Source organism: Sminthopsis crassicaudata, chromosome 4 (genome assembly GCF_048593235.1).
Source record: "Sminthopsis crassicaudata isolate SCR6 chromosome 4, ASM4859323v1, whole genome shotgun sequence".
Lineage (NCBI taxonomy): Eukaryota > Metazoa > Chordata > Mammalia > Dasyuromorphia > Dasyuridae > Sminthopsis > Sminthopsis crassicaudata.
In genome coordinates, this window is record NC_133620.1 from 414,774,413 (window position 1) to 414,795,003 (window position 20,591).

At 32.9% G+C, this 20,591-nt stretch overlaps 1 protein-coding gene across 1 annotated transcript in view; it reads left to right on the forward strand.

Annotated features, from left to right (window-relative positions):
• PLPPR4 (phospholipid phosphatase related 4) overlaps positions 1-20,591 on the forward strand; it is a 61,817-nt gene that overhangs the window by 14,477 nt on the left and 26,749 nt on the right. The window contains exon 2 of the mRNA XM_074262765.1: positions 17,314-17,499. Within this exon, the coding sequence (XP_074118866.1) occupies positions 17,314-17,499 (186 nt within the window). The remainder of the gene's footprint in view (positions 1-17,313; positions 17,500-20,591) is intronic.

Below are 20,591 nucleotides of genomic sequence, written 5' to 3' on the forward strand. Positions count from 1 at the left end.
AATCACTGGAGACTTATGTCTTAGAGTAATGCACTCTTAATGAAAAACAAAAATTTCCATATTAAGCCAAGAGAGAGACAGAGAAAGAGAGGGAAAGAGAGAGACAACCAGAGACAGAAAGACAATGACAGACAGCTATGTAGACAAGAAAGACAGAGACAGATACATACAGTGACAGGGGTAGATAGAACATAGGATTAAAATTCTAGGAAAAATGTTTATATTTTGAATTGAAACTTTGTCAGGTTAATGTTTCATCTTTGTTTGACCCTCCAAAGAAAAAGAAAATTATCACCTGTTTTGCCTCCTCATCTAGCCTATTTATTTCAGTATAATCCTAGTTATTGATATCCAACCCTTTTACTCATCTTCATTTTACAGATAAAGGTATTGTGGACTAGGGAAGTTCAGTAATTAGCCAAAATTGATACAGGTCAAAGGTTAAAATCCTACAATGGGATAAATTTACATACTTAAAAATTCCAATTGGAAGAACCTTTTTTTTTTTTTAACTTCCTAAAATCTTTGTGGAATGTGTGATAAGAACTTATGTTGAAACTGAGTTCAAATGAGGCTTTCATGTTATACATACACCACATTACCATGGTAAATGAATCAACTCTATATGCTCATTGAAAAAAACTTCCATATGAAGAAAGGATTTAAAGATTGCTATCATTTACAAATTAAATAGACAGTGTGTCTCAGGTTGCATTTATCAGTAAAGTTAATTAGCCAGCTAGAATTTCTGAAGTACCCATTATATGCCCAGAATAGTGCTGGAGTTACAAAGAAAGGGTGAAAACATGGGGGAGGAGGGGAAGTCTTTTCTCTAACAAAGATAATTCTTATTTAAAAGAAAGTATCTATTTTAGTGTCTGATTATCATTTCTTCAACAATATTTATAAAACACCTACAATGCTAGGTACCAAGGATACAAAAGAAAAATAATAAATGGCATGATCTTTGCTCTCAAGAAATAGACTTGACTGGGGAGGGACAGAAGGATATGGCATAAACACAGACAAGTATAATGCAAAAAGTGTATGGTGGAAGAAATGATGGAGACAAAGAAGACCTTCAAATATGGCTCTAGGAAAATGTGAAGATGGAGAGAATATTTTGAGCTGGGGTATGGAAAGATCAGGGAAAGTTAGAATCAGAGAAGCTCAGGTTGGAAGAGACTTAAACAACCATCTTTTCTGTTCCTTATTTGATGAAGTAATCATCTTTTACAGCATATTTGACAAGTACATCTAGCTTATACTTGAATACCTGCAGTGATGGGGAATTTGCTATCCAATGTGATAGCCCATGTCATTTTCAATCACTAAATCCATCAAACATTTATTAAGTGACTAATAGGTTCTTTGAAGTGAGCTAAGTTCTAGTGATACAATGGTGAAAGAAAAAATGTTCCTTGTTCTATATATGTTCTAAAAGAAAATTCTTATTGTTAAGATGTTATATATATTGAGTTAAAACCTGCTTTCTTCTGTAGGTTTTTGGTTCTGCTCTCTGGCATGTAATTCCAGAATAATTCTTATTCTTCTTTCATATGATATTCCTTCCAAATACTTGATAACAAGCTGTGCTATTATGTGGTCACAATATCAGAAGTAATAATTAACAGTTATAAAGTTAATGTTACTCTAAGCCAGGCAGCTAGGTGTGTGGTGGATAGATCACCCTGTCTGAACTCAGGAAGATCTATGTTGAAATCTGGCCTCAGACACTTACTAGTTGTATGATCCTAAGAAAGTTACTTAATCCCTATTTACCTTAAATCTATATCTGTAAAATGGTAATGTAGAGAATAAAATGGCAAATATTCACCAAAAAAAAATTTCATGGACAAAACAATAGGGTCACATAGAGCCAGAACAACAACAGGGATTCTTAACTCTTTGGCTATCATATAACCCCTTTGGCAATCTGGCAAAACCGATATACCCCTTCTCAGAAAGTTTTTAAATGCATAAAAATGTAGGATTATAAAAGAAACCAATTATATAGAAATATAGTTATCATTTTTTTATAAAATGAATAATTATACTTTTATAAAATTCAACCTTAGACATTCACTAACTCTGTGATCAAAGACAAATTTGAAGATCTCTAGACCTCCATTTACTCATCTATAAAACATGAATGTCAATGCCTGGATTACCTACTTCATGTCTCTTGTAAGGGTCCAAATGAGATACTGAATAGAAAGGGGTTTTTTGCAAATATAGTATAAAGTATAATTCAAAAGCAACATCAGTTATTATTATATGTATAATATAGTTTGTTATAATCATATGAACCAACTTACTTTAAATTTTAGATTTCATTATTAGATCAGTGTTTGATTTTTTTTTCTTTAGTCTTTTTGATGTAGTAAATGTAGTTCGTGTTCCTGGCATAAAGAGATAAGAGCACAGATTTTTCTTCCCCATTAGACCTAACATACATATTATGCCTACTAGCTATTACCTATTAATTACCAATGCTATTTTTAGGACCAATTAGAGTCTTTTGTGTTCCCTGATGTTAACAAGAATCATGAGAATGCTAGGAACCGAAATTAGGAAGCATCTTGCTTGTGGTAGAAATATATAATGAAGCTTGCACAGTGGAGTTTTATTTTTAAAAGTTTACTGTGAATAATGTTAATTACAGAAATACATGAAAAAATATAATTTCTGCCAAAGCTTAGTACAATAATACACACACACACACACACACACACACACACACACACACACACACACACAGAGGCTTGAAGCTTCCTGTATCTTGAAAGTTAATTATTTAGTTAGGATAGAAGTGAATTGAAAATAAACACCAGCAAACAAAATCAGAGTACCTTCCTTTTTAGAAAAGAAGCTCATCATGGTGAAGAAATACCTACATTTTTGATACATCTAGGTACCAAGATGGTAGAGTAGACAAGAATATTTGGAGGTGGAAAAGCTTCAGTTCAAATCCTGCTTCAGATGCTGATTAGCTTTGTGACATCTGGGGCTATCATCAGTCACTTTCACTTTTTTCTTGCCATTGGATTCCCAATATCTCTGGAGGAGAAAGTGAGGAGTAATGGCTTTGCACAGCAGTGCCTCATTTAGCCCTAATTCACAAGCAAATCAAAACATCTCCCTCTTAATGTCATTGGTCCCCTTCAAGAATGAAAGATAAACAACAGCTGTGTGACTCTATCTGATGTGGGAGGTAGCCCCTTTAAGATTCCTTTTCTGATCTCCAACCCCCTTTGGGACTGACCTTTGATTTACAAGATCTGGTCAAAACCACCCTTTTGTATTCCAAGGGGAGAGATCTATATCTGAGCTAATTTGGGCTATACCCAGCCCCCAATCTAATGATCTGCTCAGGTTTCCCAACCCCCACCTGGTGGGTTCTGGATGGGACTCCACCCATAGGTCCCTTCAAGCAAATAAAAGAGCTAAGCTGGAATCATCTCTTTGCAGAGGGTCTAAACATGTAAGCACCTTGCTTTGTAACACAGACTCTCTGTTTGCCACTTTTGGTGTATTTCTTCCTCTATCTAATACCTTTTATTAACCAGACTTTAACCTGACTTCCAAACCCTACAATAAACCTTTTTTTTTTTAATCAATCTAGGTTTTCAGGCCTGTAAATTCATTTACAGGGGACTCTTGTGCCACCACTAGAACTCATTTAACTTTGTATCCTTGTGCTGAATCCAAAGGGGTTGCAGGGGAGCTCCATTTGACTGCCTGTACCCCAAACCTGCCACTAGACCTCAATTAATCCTATTTTATTTAGGTATCCCTTATCTAGACCTCATCATTTATTTATACCTCATCATATCCAGGTCACTTAATTTCTCTCACCCTCATTTTCTTTATTTGTAAAATGTGGATAATAAAACAATTGTTTAAAGTTCTATCTTAAATTTAATAATTATCTAAAGATGAATTATAAGTTGTAATGCTCGTGATAATATATATCATATTATATATATATATATATATATATATAGGTGTATACACACACACACACACACACACACACACACACACACATATATAAACACACATATGCATATATATAAAACATCTTCCTTTTCCCCTTCCTTCACCTGGTGAAATCCTTTCTTAAAGCCCCAGTCAAATGTCATATGCCATGATTTCTTTCCTAATAAGTAGTGACTACTTTCAGGAGCTCATATTACACTGTATTGTAGACATCTATAATGTATTTATCATGTGATTCAGTGCACTGTTTTATTCTTCATTATTTATTCAGTTTGTGTTTCATTCTGATATTAGAATCTAAGTTCCATGTTATATTTAAATTTAGCCATTTCCCAGGCCTGTCAGAGGGCTCTGTAAACAATGGAAACTTAATGAATTCTTGTTGAATTTGAGTTTGAATGGTTAATGATGAGTCAGCAACTTCTTCTCCTTACATCTTTTATATACTTATTTATTTATATTTCACTTTCCCCATTAGAATACAAGTTCCCTGAGGGCAGAGATAGTTTTTCTCTTTGTCAGTATTTCTAGAATTTAGCTCAGAACTTTAAACATATTAGATTAAGTAAATATTATTCAATATTGTATTAGATGTGTTAGTTTTAGCAATAAGAGAAGAAAAATAAATGGAAGGAATTAGAGTAGACAATGAGGAAACAAAATTATCATTTTATAGATGATATAATGATAACCTTATAGAATTGCAGACAATCAACTTTAGCACAAGAAACAATTAACAACTTTAGCAAAGTTGCAGGATATAAAATAAACCCACATAATTCATCTGCGTTTCTATATGTTGCCAACAAAGTCCAGAAATAAGTGATAGAAAGAGAAATTCTATTTTAAAAAAAACTTTAGATAATATAAAATATGTGGGTTTCTACCTGCAAATACAAACCCAATAACTATATGAACACAATTACAAAATGCTTTTCATATAAATAAAGTTAGAGCTAAACAACTAGAACAATATCAAGTACTCATAGGTAGGCCAAGCTAATATAACCAAAATGACAATTCTACTTAAATTAACGTACTTATTCAGTGCCATACCAATCAAACTGCCAAGAAATATTTTTTTCCAAGAAATATTTTATAGAATTAAAAAATAATAACAAAATTCATCTGGAAGAAAAAAAAAGTCAAGAATTTCAAGGGAATTCATGAAAATGCAAATAAAGGTGCATATTGTAAAGCAGCAGTCATCAAAACCATCAGGTACTGGCTAAGAAATAAAGTAATGGATCTATGGAATAGGTTAAGTTCACAAGAGTCAATAGCCAATGACTATAGTAATCTATTGTTTGATAAATCCAAAGACTCCAGTTTCTGGGATAAGAACTCATAATTTGACAAAAATTACTGGGAAAAATTGTAAAATAGTATAGCAGAAATGAGTTATTGACCAACACCTTTCATCATATATCAAGATAAACTTGTTCATGATTTAAATACAAAGGGTGATTCTATAAGCAAATTAGGAGAATAAGGAATAGCCTATAGGAATAGCCTGTCTCTCAGATCTTTGGAGAAGGAAGGAATTTGAAACCATGCTCAAAGGGCGACCAAACTCTGCATATCCTTTGATCCAACAGTGTCTCTTCTGGGTCTGTATCCAAAAGAGATCATAAAAAGGAGGAAAGGATCCACATGTGCAAAAATGTTTGTAGCAGTTCTTTTTGTAGTGACAAGGCATTAGAAACTAAGTGAGCAACTCAGCTGGAGAATAGCTGAATAGGTTATGGTATATAAATATTATGGAATATTATTGTTCTGTAAGAAATGATCAGGAGGATGATTTTACAAAGGCCTGGAAAGACTTATATGAACTGATGCTAAGTACAGTGAGCAGAACTAGGAGAACATTGTACATAGTTAACAGAAAAATTATATGATGATTAACTGATGGATGTGGCTCTTTTCAATAGCAAGGTGATTCAGGCCAGTTCCATGTCTTATGATGGAGAGAATTATCTGAATTCAAAGAGAACATTATGGGGACTGAATATGGAACACAACATACTAATTTTACCCATTTTGTTGTTGTTGCTATATCCTAGCTTGTTTTTTTTTCTTTCTCACTTTTTTTCCCTTTTGAAATGATTTTTCTTGTGCAGCATAATAAATATGGAAATATGTTTAGAAGAATTACACAAATATAATTTATATTGGATTACTTGCTACCTAGGGGAAGAGGGGAGGGAAGAGAGAGAAAGCAAAATTTGGAACTCAAGATTTTGCAAAGGTGAATGTTGAAAATTATCTTTGTACATATTTTTAAAAATAAAAAGTTATTATAAAAACAAATTAAATATTTGTTCATTGTTGATAGACTTTGGGCAGTATAATAGGTACATTGTATCAATGTAAAATTTCTTAGATTTGACATGTGTAAAGTTATATTTGTTTCTGAGGCCCAGGGGTTCGATTTGTTGAACATAAGATTTTTATTTTCCCCACTTACTAATATTCCATTTTTTCACAATAATATGTAAAGATAATTTTCAATATTCACTTTTACAAAATTATGATTTCCAAATTTTTCCCATCTCCACCAAGACAGAAAGCAATTTGATATAGGTTATACATGTATAATTATGTTAATCATAATTCCACATTTGTGACATTGTGAAACAAGAATGAGAACAAAAACCAAAAAGTATGAGAAAGGAAAAATCAACAAAAAAAGCAAAAATAGTGGACTTCCACCTGCATTCAGACTCCATAAATTATTTCTCTGAATGTAGATGGTATTTTCTATACAGGTCTTGGAATTCCCTTGGATTATTGTGTTGCTAAGTCTGTTATAGTTGATCATTGCACAATGTTGCTTTTACTATATAGGATGTTCTCCCTGTTCTGCTTTATTCAGCATCTGTTTGAACATAAGATTTTTCATCCAAAATTCTGAGATTTGAGTCACTGTTTAGTTGAATTTTTATTCAGCATCTGTTGAACATAAGATTTTTCATCCAAAATTTTGAGGTTTGAGTCACTGTTTAGTTGAAGTTTTTTTTTTTCTGCAACCATAGATGGGCAATTCAAATATCTTTATTTTAATGTTTTTTTTTTATCTCTGACAAGAGAAATTCAACTTTCAAGCAAGTGATCTTATTAATTACAAATTTTACAAGAGAAGAACATGGGCCCAGAAATATTTTGGAAAGAAGTTATTTTTTGAAGTTTATTTCAGTTCTTATTGAGTCATATCAGTCATGACTGACACTTTATTACTCCATTTGGCGTTTTCTTGACAAAGATACTGATTTGTTATTTTTTTTCTCCAACTTATTTTACATATGGCTAAACAGAGGCAAACAGGATTAATTGATTTGCCCTAGGTCTCCCAGCTAGTAATTCCTGAAGTCAGATTTTAATTTTCAAAGATAAGTTTTATTGACTTCAGGCACTATCTACTGCATCACCTAACTGCCCTCAAAAAAATTAGGAAAACTTTTAATAATTAGCAAATTATGTCAGAGAGGCCATGTTAGAATTATTGTCTCTAGTGTTACATCCTCCTGGCCTGGGAAAATTAAAGGTACTTCTGCACCTTTCCCTCAATGTTGCCTTCTCTGCAGTATCATATGAACTTATACCTATGACAAGTACAATGAGTTTGGAATCAAAAGACCTGGGTTCAACACTTAGCCATACAATATCTGTATGACCTTGAATGAATCATTTGATTCTCCAGAATTGTAATTTCTTATCTATAAAATGAAATAATTAAACTAGAAAGCTTTTAAGTTTTCTTCCAACTTCACAGCTATGCTTAGGTGCTCAATTTATCTTAGTGTGCATTGCCAGTGGGGATTAATAGTGTAATGGAAATGGGAAATTGAGATGAGGAGAGAACAAAAATTTAACACTTAGGGTGGATCCCCAATTTAACACTTAGGGTGGATCCTCAATAGTTATTTTAGCAGCAATGGCCCTTAATTTATCCCTACAAAGTTTGTTTTGATATACCCCACTTGATTTTTTCCACTAGAATTTTATTTGGAAATATTTTGTTAATATTTTACTTCCAGTGTTTATATTATAGTTTATATTATGGCATTTATTGGTTTATTCCAATTTCCCAGATGAATACATTGGCAGATTTTACAATTTCCTTATCTGGTTACTTTGACAGTACCATGTCAATTCCTTTTATACAATCCCTGTGAATATGTGAATGCACATAACCACATGCCATTTTTGCTTGCCTAAAGATCATTCTCTGTCTAACAGGATTATGTCAACACCAAGGTAATTTAATTCTGAAATTTCATTAAAATGTGTCATGCTTCTTCTATAAAGGAAGAGACTACACAGCAAGCAAAAACAATATAACATAAGACCTCTATGAATTTTGATTCTCCATGTGATATTTTGTGAGCATCTACTGTGGTTAAAACACTGTTAATGGTGGTAAACATTTAGATGAGAAAACCTTTACCATGGATAAGAGACAAAGAAAAATGGAAAAAACAGTTGTGTTATAATGAAACTAAAAATAATTAGTGTTATTGATGAGAGGCAATGTCACATAATATAGAGAGAGATCCAATCAGAATCAGAGACTTGGACTGAAGTCTACCTCTGATCCATACTGGCTATGGTGATCCTAGGCAAGTACATAACTTCTCAGTGCCCTAGGTAACTAGCTATAAGTTACCACATGCCAACCTTTATCAGTAGAGGAAATTTCTCATATAGGAGTTTCCTATGCCAGTGGAATCACAGGTGCAATACCAATTCCTCTCCTATTGACACTTATATTATGCTTTTAAAATGGTGGAGTACTTCTCATAGATTATGTTATTTAAGCCTCAGAACAACTCTATGAGATACTGTTTGAATTATTGGCCAATTTTCCAGATGAAGAGTCAAAGCTCAGAGAGGTGACATGATTTTTTTCATAGTTAGTCACAAGTAGCAGATGCAAAAAGTAAGCCCTTTCTTCCCAACTACAAATCCAAAAGACTATATAGTATTACATACTACTTACATAAATTAAGAATTAGAGGCCTTGGGATCAATTTTTATTCTGTAACTTATCATCAGTATGACCTTGAAAAGATTCCAGCCCTCCCAGACCTCAGTTTGCTCATTTTTGAAAGGAAGAATTTAGACTGAATGACCTCCAAAATCCTTTCTAGATCACATATTATATAATCCTATGAACATGTTGATACATATCCATATATCCATTTAGAATGCAAACATATTGATGAAATAATAAAAGATTATTTGGTGTTCACATTAAGAAAAAGGGAATAGTGACATATGCAATCTCAAATTCAAAGAATTATATCAAAAATCAAATAGAATTTAGATTATTATTATAGAGAATCTAAAGTATTATTATAATATGTAAAGTACCATATAAATGAAAATTATCATTGCCTATTGTACTACCTAGTGATCAGAAATAGGGGATATAATTTATCTGTATTTTGGTAGTGGCGATATATATATATACAGACAATCTATACTCTCTTCCTTCTATGCCCTTGTGATTAAGGTCATCACTTTGTAGAAGGTCAACTACAGTTAAGAACATGCTATACTGTAGTCCTACTAATAGATGGCCTAACAGTACCAGGCACAGAACAGGCACTTTATTGTACTGTCTGAATAAGTCATCAGAGCTTTACAAGCATAGATAGATTAAAAGGCTCAGATCAAAATACATTAAATAAAATTAATTACTGAAGGTCAGACTTTCTTCAGTTTTGATCAGAAAAAAAAATCACACATCAGCAGATTTACAATTTCACCAGTGTGAGTGCTGCAGCCAACACAAGTCCTGAAAGCCTTGATGCATTTGTTGACAATCTTTCTGATTTCCTGTGGTCAAAAATTATATATTACTCAGTGACTAACATAATAATAAGACTGTACACATAACTAAGCTTCTTCACACACACACACACACACACACACACACAAGCTTGTTCTTAAATGATTTCCAACTGGTAAAGATCTGCCAGAGCTTTGTACTTTGCTGACCTGGTACAATCCAAGAAACACTGATGCACCACAAAAGGACTTTGGAATAGAACTTTTTTTCCATGTTTACACTGTTATCTAGATACTTATAAATTTTTGTTTCCTTTCCTAATAATTGTGCTCTTATTTTCTCAAGTATTGACTTTAGAGCTGTTATTTTAATTATTTTTTCCTTTTTAAAAACTATTTCCTTTTTTAATCAAAGATATGATATGTCTACATATACATAAATTTTTTGATTAAATGTAAAAACACTTTTACATTTTTTAAAATTTGAATTCAAATTCTCTCCTTTCCTGTCTCCTATATTCCTTTCCTAATATAGTAAGCAATTTGATATAACTTATATATATATATATGAAATTATGCAAAACATATTTCCATTTTAGTCATGATGTAAAAGAAGATATAGACAGCCTCCCTCAAAAAAAAAAAAAGAAAAATGAAGTTTTTAAACAGTATGCTTTGATCTTCATTCAGACTGCATCAGTTCTTTCAAAGTGATTAGCATTTTTCATCATATATGCTTTGGAATTGTCCTAGATCATGTTTTGTTGAGAATAGATTCACACTTAATCATTATATAATATTGCATTACTGTATACAGTATTCTCCTGGTTCTAATCACTTTATTTTGCATCAGTTCATATAAATCTTTCCAGTCTTTTTTCTAAAAGCATCTACTCATCATTTTTTATAAATGGTGTCTTTCTAATGATCAAATGTTCAACTTGCATTGATGTACTACTAAAGGTTTGCAAAATACTATATATATATATGATATATATGTATATAAAATATATATATACATATATCTACATATAATCTCTTTTGATCCTCACAACTCTAGAATATAAGTGCTATTATCATCCCCTTTTATATATAAAAAACTGAGGTTGAATGAAGTTAATACAGCTTCATATAGTAAATGTCTGAGGCAAAATTTGAACTCGGGTCTTCCTAACTAACCAGGACTAACATCCCATCTATTATGTCAATTTATTACCTCAATCTCAAAATTTTGCTCCCACATTTCACTTCTGTATAATAAGTAGGAAATGAAGTTTCTATTGCTTTGACTGATATAGATTGTTTATCTGGCTTCAAAATTTTTCTTATTAGTAATAGCTTAATAATAGTTTATATACAGTGTTTTATAAAAATTCATCATCATGAATGATTCATCATGGTTTATTATTATTTTCTCTCTAAAATATAATGTTCTCTGTTGAGATTTTCTTGGGGTCTCTAGAAGCAGCCTTTTTTTCAGTTCAGTAATCACCACAAATACAGCCAGGGGTTAAAGTCCAAATCCTTTATTGTCTCTTTCAAAGTCTTGTCTCCTTTTCTGGGGCTCAGTTAGCTTTCTTATAATCCAGATCCTTTATCATCTCCTTTCTGGGGCTGGGCAGCTTTCTGGAAAGCCTTTCAGTCTGGCCTTGTTCTTAATGGGGGAAGTGCAGGAGTCCATGCCAGCCACCAGGAAGATCGAATTGAATTTCTCCCCTTGGTTCTGAGAGCTTAAGCTCCTGCCGCCAGTCCTTTGCCTTCTCTCCCAATGTCAATTCTGGCTAAGGCTCCTGGCTTATATGCTCCACACTGAGTATACACCAATCATTATTTGTTTTAGAATTAAATCAATGCTAAACTAGATTTAACCATTGTCTCCTCAACTCCACTTAGTACCTTGTTTCAAGTTTGGCCCATAACAGTTCATCATCATGTCTCTATGAGACAGATACAAATATCTTTATCCCTATTTTATAGATGAGAAAACTGGAACTCATAAAATTAAAATCATTTCACAAGATCACAAAGTTGGAACAAAACCAAGGCTGCTCTGTATCTGTACAAAAGTCCCTCCTCCAATATAGGTCAACAAATGATTACCTAGCTCTTGTTTGAGTTTCTGATAAATGAAACCAAGTCAAGTCAAGTCAATAAACATTTTTAAGCACTTAGAATGTGCAAGACAGAGAATGCAAAGTGCTGGGACACAAATAAAGGTAAAAATGATTCCTGGTTCAAGCAACTCACATTCTAATAGGGATGGACAATTTAGACATTATATACACGTGTGTGGGGGTATACATATGTGCATATAAGCAAATTTAAAGGCAATCTCAAAGGCACTGGATTTAAGGGCATTTGGGGAAAGGTTTCTTAAAGAAACTTTAACTTGGTCTTGAAGGAAACCATGGAGATAGAAATGAGAGGGACAGAATTCCAAGCATGGAATAGAGGCCAGGAAAAAGCCCAGAGTTAGGAGATAGATTGTCATGCTTAAGAAATAATAAGGCTACCAATCACTGCATTTCAAACTATATAGAGGGGAGTTAGAATTTTCCTTTTATGTGTCTTGGATTTAGGTTACTCAAATGAGGAAATCTGTGATTGAAACTCAAAATATATGTCAGGATGTCATAAAGGTCCCTAGCACAGGTGGCGCTCACTACAGAGATTGATTTGCTACAAACTGTTGAGTATTTTGTCTTTGCCTTGTAATCTAGGTATAGTAGTAATGTAAATTGAAAAGAATACTTAGTCTTATCTCCAAGAAAGATGGTTCACCAACACAGAACATGAGTCTCTTTGTATTTTTAATCAGATGAACTACAACCTTTATTTGTGTAATACATTATTACCCTGAGGGATTTCTATGGGAAATGAGTACTTTATTTATTATTATTTTTTTGATGAAGAAATAGAGAGAGAGACTCAAATAAAATTCCTGCTTTCCCTGGGGAAACCAAACAAAACAAATCAAATTCTGATATACCTGTGGTGCTATGCTATAAGAATAAAAAAATAAGATTTATGTGAGATGTTCCTAAGACATAGTTCTGGCATGTAAATCTGAAGATGCTATGCTGAGTCGTGGTTTGTATACTTTATTGAAATTAGGATAAAAAGGCAAACAGAAACATTCGGAAGATGTTAAATTGTGATTATTTTTATCTCTTACTTAACCATATCATTCCATTCTATTCACTGCTCAACAAGCATTTATTTATTATGTGTAGGAACTGATTATTCCAATTAAAGGTATATTTTACTAAATAATTCAACCCAACTTCATATGTATATTGAAATGTGACTTAAAATAATTTATTATTATCCATATTGATATTGCCTAGGAAATCTTGAATACCTAAGAAGGACTATTACTACATCTTCCTCAATATAGAAATAAGAATAGTAATAATAACTGACATTTATATATTGCTTTAATTTTTGTAAAGCACTTTGCATATGTTAAACTACTTGAACTTCATAAATCCCTTGTAATATAGTTATTTCAATTATAATTTTCATGTTGAAGAAACTGTGGCCAAAAGGGCTTCAATGACTTGCCTGCCATGACAGATAGTGCCAGAGACAAAATTTGAACTCAGTTCTCCCCAATTCCAAGGATACTATCTATAGTATCACTCTTTGACTCATGGAAAAGAATCAGACATTTGAAAAAAATCCAAATTTTCAAAATTCCAACTTAGTGAATTGTAACAATTTCACTATTTCCTGGAAATATCACATCTTATGATTTAAGAGTAGAATAAAAATTCCAGGTTACAACATTTCTCTCTTTTCTACATAGTTCTAGGAAAAATGTTTATTGAATTAATAAGAAGCACAAAATATAACTTCTTGCAGAATTTTCCAAAATTACTCAAGTAATCAAAATTTTATTTTTCTCTAAGAAATTATATACTGATTCCACTACCCAATTTCTAAGTACATTCTTATCAAATATTCCCATTTCCACTCACTGCCTCTCATCTCACTAGCATAATAACATGTGCTCCCAACACATATGCTTTGAATTGTGAAGAATTCAAGGGACTACCTGTGGACAGTCACCTCAATTCAGAAAATATCTATAACAGCTACTGAATGCAAAGAAAAATGCATAAATTTTTTTAGATACAAATGAAGAGTTTGAGAGGAAAAAGTGTCCCCATAGCATGGAAAGTGGGGTATTATCTGGTCTTCAGAGACAGGAAGAAAATAGCTAGAGTCATTTTTTTGATGAATAAAGTGACTTTTCGGTTGAGGTCAGAGAAGCATTCAGTCAGGATACTTAAATGGAACCAATGATTGAACTTAATGATTGAATGATACTATTGCATGGTACCTTGTTGATGCAAAGGCATTATTTGAGAGAACAGAATATGATAGACTTTGGTAGGATACTAGCTTAAGGGGAGGAAGGGCTGATCATTTGGATGTTTTCATTTGTTTGGTGTCTAAGATGTCTTGTTAATTAGAAAATCCTTCAAGGGATCTGGGATAGAAAAGGAATGATGGGTATATTTCTTCCTTTTCCACATTTTTTGTCCCATCTCCCACTTAGTGTCTTGTCAGTGAAAGATATGCTTTCCTTTTACCTACAAGTTTGGAGATAGTTGAGCCACAAAAGAAAAACTATTATGAAGATGTGCATTAGAATCAATAAACTTCACATATCTGATAGAAAAGCCTTAAATGTTACCCTCTTCTCCCTGGAAGACTGATCAAGTTCCAGGATCATGGGTGGCAGAAGTACATGATTGTGACTGTGCCTGCATATAATCATTTAACTTGATATCCAATTTTTATTTGACTTATTCTCATTTCTTTTGGCCTCTGTGTATACAGATTAGTACTTATTTTCATAATTTGAATGGTATATTGCCATGCGTTTGGTAGTTTCTCAAAGCCTGCTAATTGAACTTAATTATATTTTCAACATTTTGTGAGCTAGTTCAAATTAGTCTATTTAAAAAAAAAAGGAATCACTCCCTGAATATTATAGTTCAATCTTTTCATAATTGCTCAGAGATAAATTCAGCTAGATTTTGTTACGTCCTAAGTCCTTCTTAGTAATAAATGTTCCCCAGTCATTTTGCAGAACATTTTTACTACAATCTATATTCCCCTGTTTAGAAACTAAGAGAAGTATAAATGAAAAAAAATGGATGGAGAATGAAATAACCTCCTCCTACTGCCAGATATCTTAAATGGAGAATAATCTTGTTTATGAAAGAAAAGAAGTCTTTCAGAATTCAGTATATAAGAACTTTTTAGGAGAACTATTTTGAAGCAAGGTATCTTCCAAAATGTTGTAAAGAGTTAGGAATTTGAATTTCTTCTACTAGGTAGAATTTTCACTTCCAACAGTGAATTGACACAAAAAGAAGCCGAAAATATCCTTTTTGGTTATATAAAAGCTACTGCCCTCCACATATGACAACACCTTAAATCAATCTTTTTTATGTTATATAATTCAGCAATTCCAGTATATGGGAGGAATTGAAATTTGGCATTTACAAGATCCTGCTTTTTGAAAATATCTTCTTCCTCTAAGAGCTGTCACCTAAACTTACAACCTGAGTTCATCCTCAATTCTTACACTTTCCCACCTTCCACATCTAAGCTGTTACCTTATCCTTATTAATTCTATCTTTGTCACATCTCCTGTCATATCTCCTTCTCTCCTCTGACCTTGCTATTACCCTGATCCAGACCCCTCTGACCAGATACCTAGGCTATTACAATAGTCTTTTGGGTGTAGTAATCTTCTGATCATCCTGTCTCAAGTATTTTTCTAATTCAGTCCATCTTCTATCCAACTATCAAAGTGAACCTCCTAAACCTCAGACATGACCATGTCAAACACCTCCTCTACCCTAAAACAAACATATGCAAACAGAGTCAATAAATTCAAGTGACATCCCATCATCTTCTGGATCAAATGTAAAATCCTCTGTCTGGCCTTCAAAAATCCTTCATAATATGGTCCCATTCTACATTTCCAGTATTCTCACACTTTACTATTCTCCACGTCCTATGCAATCCAAGAATACTGACATCCTGCTGTAATTCACATAATATATTCCATCTCTTGAATGTACATTTGTTGACAGATATAGAATAAGACAAACATTTCAGATATAAACTATGTATTGATTTGTTTTGCATGACTATCCTAAATTGTCACATGAAAATGATTTTTTTTTGGTGGATTAGGAGAATTATCCAGAGTAAGTGGGATACTGATAATGATACTGAAAGAAAAAAACAGTGGGTGATAATTTTTAAGGAATAATTTAAATATATTTACATATATATTTTATGTTTTATTTATTTATTTAGATATTTTATGTATTTATTTTATATATAATATATTATGCAAATGTATTATATATTTATTTAGATATATTTGGATATGATTTTTATAGGTAAAAATAATAAATTAATGATAAGTTAAGAATTAAAGAATAAATGTTTTTAAGAAAAAGAAAACATAAGGAAGTTCAAAAGGAAAGTTCCGAGTAGGGAAATGTTATAAATCATGTGCTAAATAAATATATGTTTTTTAAAAAACTGTATAAAAAATTCATGGTTTCATTACAATCTTCTTGTTCTGCTCTTTTTTCATGAAGATGTCCATGTTTGTTAATAGTTATCAAATTCATAATTATAAAAGGGAAATTTTAACAAAGAAATTTTAAAAATGATTAAGGGAATTGAGAAATAATAATGGCTCATGAGTTAGACATTGAAGATATTAGGAGCAGTTTGTACAAAGTCACAGAAATTGGATGAACAAGAAAATCCCTCTTTCTCCAACACTATATTACCTGTCTAATTGCCTTGCTAGAAGGAAAGAAGGAAGAAAGAAAGGAGGGAAGGAGGGAAGAAAGAAAGGAGGGAAGGAAGGAAGGAAGGAAGGAAGGAAGGAAGGAAGGAAGGAAGGAAGGAAGGAAGGAAGGAAGGAAGGAAGGAAGGAAGGAAGGAAGGAAGGAAGGAAGGAAGGAAGGAAGGAAGGAAGGAAGGAAGGAAGGAAGGAAGGAAGGAAGGAAGGAAGGAAGGAAGGATGGGAGAGAGGGAGGGAATGAAGGAAAGAATAGAGGGAGGGAAGAAGGAAGAGAGAGAGAAAGGGAGGTAGGAGTCATTTACTAAGTGCCTACTGTATGCTAAGTACTTTATAAATATTTTCTCTATATAACAACCTTGCATATTATAATATCCAATTTACAGTTGAGAAAACTGAGAGGCAGAAATTAAGCCCCAGTGACCTACAGCTATAAAAATTTGGGTGTGGACTTATCTTGAAATCTTCCTGATTCCAGGCTCAGTCCCTTGATTAAATATCCTCACTTGACTGTAAAATAAATGTACACAGGTTCTCTCTGTAAAACTATCTGCAGATGAGTAAAGAAAGCTCTCTCTATAGGCCTTTTTCCTGCCCACTGACTTTCCATGTTCTCTGAATTAAAGCAAAAATTCACCTGAATGAAGTGAGTGTTTTCCCTCCCTTCACAGCTGCCCATCTTGGCTTCCTCTGTGGTCAGTCTCTACTTCCTGGAGCTCACAGATGTCTTCAAGCCGGTGCACTCGGGATTCAGCTGCTATGACCGGAGTCTCAGCATGCCCTACATTGAGCCCACCCAGGAAGCTATCCCATTCCTCATGTTGCTTAGCTTAGCTTTTGCTGGACCTGCAATTACGGTAAGAAGATGTTATGTTTTCCTTGTCATCTCCACTCCATCTATGCTTGGTTCTTTAAAATGAAACAAAATAAACAGCAGCAGCAATAGCATCTTAATCCTATTTAACTTTTCTAGCACTTTAAATCTTGCAAAGTTCTTTTCATGTTATCTCATTTGATCCTTCTGACATAGGTGCTACTGTTATTCTTATTTTAAAGATGAGGAAATGAGGCAAAAATAAATGATTTGCCAGTTTTTCCTGATTCCAAGTCTAGCCTTCTATCCACTATATCACCTACTCGCCTCTTATTTATGATTATAATATTTTTAAAGAAGTTGTTTGATGTAGTGGTTTGAGAACCAACCTCAGAATCAGGAAGTCCAGGATTCAAATCTCCACTTTTGAAATAGCCTATAAAACTGGGCAACTTCTCAATGCCCCCTAGCAACTATTTTCTCAGAAGATAAATTGTAGAACACTTACGGATGCATATTGGGGAGCTATCTACAAGAATAAAAACAATCCTAGAGAGCAGCACTTTTAAAAAGTGACTCTCAAGATCACAAATATTGTAATTCTATATCCTGCTTTTTTATTGATTCATTTTTTATTCAATAGTATTTTACTTTTCCAATTACATGTAATAGTTTTCAATATTCATTTTCATAAGATTTTGAGTTCTCAATTTTTCCTCCACTGTTTCCTTAGCTTTTCACTCCCCCAAAAAGCAAGCAATCTGACTATATACTGCTTATCATAGCATCAGGCATGGAAAGGTTAAGTAAGTTTTAATGGTGCTGCCAAATACACTTTACTGAAAGGGGACAGATTATAATTTTCTTTCACAAGAACTGTCTAATCATACATTCTAAAAACACTTTAGCAAATTCATTGTTCTTCCTTTTTGAAAAAAGTTGTTGAATTTCATTAGAGAGGGTTGCTTTTAGTTCACAGAATAATTCAGTTTGGAAAATGTTTCCCAGTCTTTCAAAGCCTATTTCATTCTGGTTTAATAATAACAGGTCGCATTTTTAGTATTTTAAGATTCTCTAAACACTTTTCTCATCATAATACTGAGATAGGTACTACCAAAGTTATCATCTGCATTTTAAAAATAAGCAAACTGAGTTTCTGGGAAATCAAATGAATTTTCTTGGGTCACATGAAAGTATTTAAGGTTACATCCAAGGTCTCCTGGGTCCAAGATTCCACTCCTAGAATGCTATATCATTCCTCCTAGCATTTGAAGCTTAGAACACTGATAACAAAACTTGGCAGGACTGGGACTTCCTTAAATGTTACCTTGAAAAGACTTCCAATTATATTCTTTCAGGCACAGAATTCTAGAGTTGGACAAAAGATGACTGAAAACTTGCGAAATATGAATCCCATCAAAAGTGTATATCCAAAACAATAATATTCCTAAAGTGGTCTATCTAATTTCTACATGAAGAATTCCAGTGAAATATAACTCAGTGGAGCAATCCATTTTATTTTTAGACAGTTCTAACTTTAGGACAAGGGCAGTTAGATAGTACAGTGAATGGAGTGGCAGGCCTGGAATCAAGAAACTCATCTTCATGAGTTCAAATCCAGCTTCAGACATGTACTAAATATGTGACCTTGGGCAAGTGACTTAACTTTTCATTGTATCTCAGATGAACAAGCAGGTAGATCTTATAGTGGCTATTCTTCAGTAGCATCTATAAGAATTTGATAAAGATCATCCATCTGTATCCATAAAGCACCTAGCAGTAATGAAATTTGAGTTTCAAGGATAAATAATTTACATTCACATCACAAAAACATTTTCCTTCTTGGCCTCCTTAGTTCTCATTAAAGTCATTAGATATTGACTCAGTTAATTAAAGTTATATTTAAACCAGGTTTTTAATAAAAGTCACTTATGAATTGACTTACTCCCGTTACCATTTTTGAATCAGCTTTCTCCTGGGGAAAAGTCATATTTATTGTCAGCAAGTTATATTCCTAAGAAAAAGAAGATAAGCATCATTCATCTAGTGAAGATTTTTCTTCATTGTTGATGAAATAAAAAATTATGAGAAAAATCAATGAATATGTATATGTAGCAACAAAATAATTCCATGGGGTCTCTAAAGAAGATTAATGTAGGCTGGAGTAATCAGGAAAGACCATAAGAAAAAACTTGAACCAGACCTCAGAGAATGAATAGGATTTAATTGGATAGGGAAAAAAAAAACTTAAAGGGGATATGATTTATTTATCTTCAAATATTTCAGGGAATGTCATGTAAAAAGTATTAAACTTATCTGAAGTAGCTCTAAATAGTAGATAAAGAGGTAAGCCCATGATTGATAGATTGATTGAATTAATATTAAATTCTTCGTATTTTCAGGTGCTATGATAAATTCTGGAGACACCCACAGACAAACACACAGATAAGAACACAGACAAACACACAGATAAGATAGTCTCTCTCCTGAAAGACCTTATTTTTAAAATGGGAGAAGGCAACAGAAAAGAGTGAGGAAATGGAAGGGAAGAAAATTGGATATATGTGGTATAGGTACCAGAAAACAGTTCATCTCAAAAGAAAATATTTCTAATAATTAGGACAGTCCAAAAATGGAATAGAATACTTTCTATTCCATTCAATTTAATTCAGTTTGACAGTGTCTTACATGGAAGGAGAAAGGCAATGTAGCAAACTGCATAGAGATGAAAACTTGGAATAAAGTCTAGCTAACAGCTTCTGACTGTGTGACTAAGGGCAAATCACCTAACCTCTCAGTGATCCAGAGCCCTCTCTAAGATATTAATTAGGCTATAGAAAAATTGCTGATCTGCCTCGGAGGAAGGAATTTCCTCAAGTGAAAATATACATCTGGCATACTAGGCTAACTATTTAGAATAAAAATACAGTCAAGAAAAAAGTCCCCCTTGTTCAAGAAGCTTAACACTAATTTCTACTTAGAGTTTTCAAAATGATCTACTTATAATGTCATCACATCATCACAACTATCTTTAGAATCTAATGAGTTGCTTGTTAATAAAAGTTTTTTAAGCATATGGGTTTGATGATCTCTTGTCAGAGACTTTATGGAAGGGATTTTTTGTTTGGATAAGGG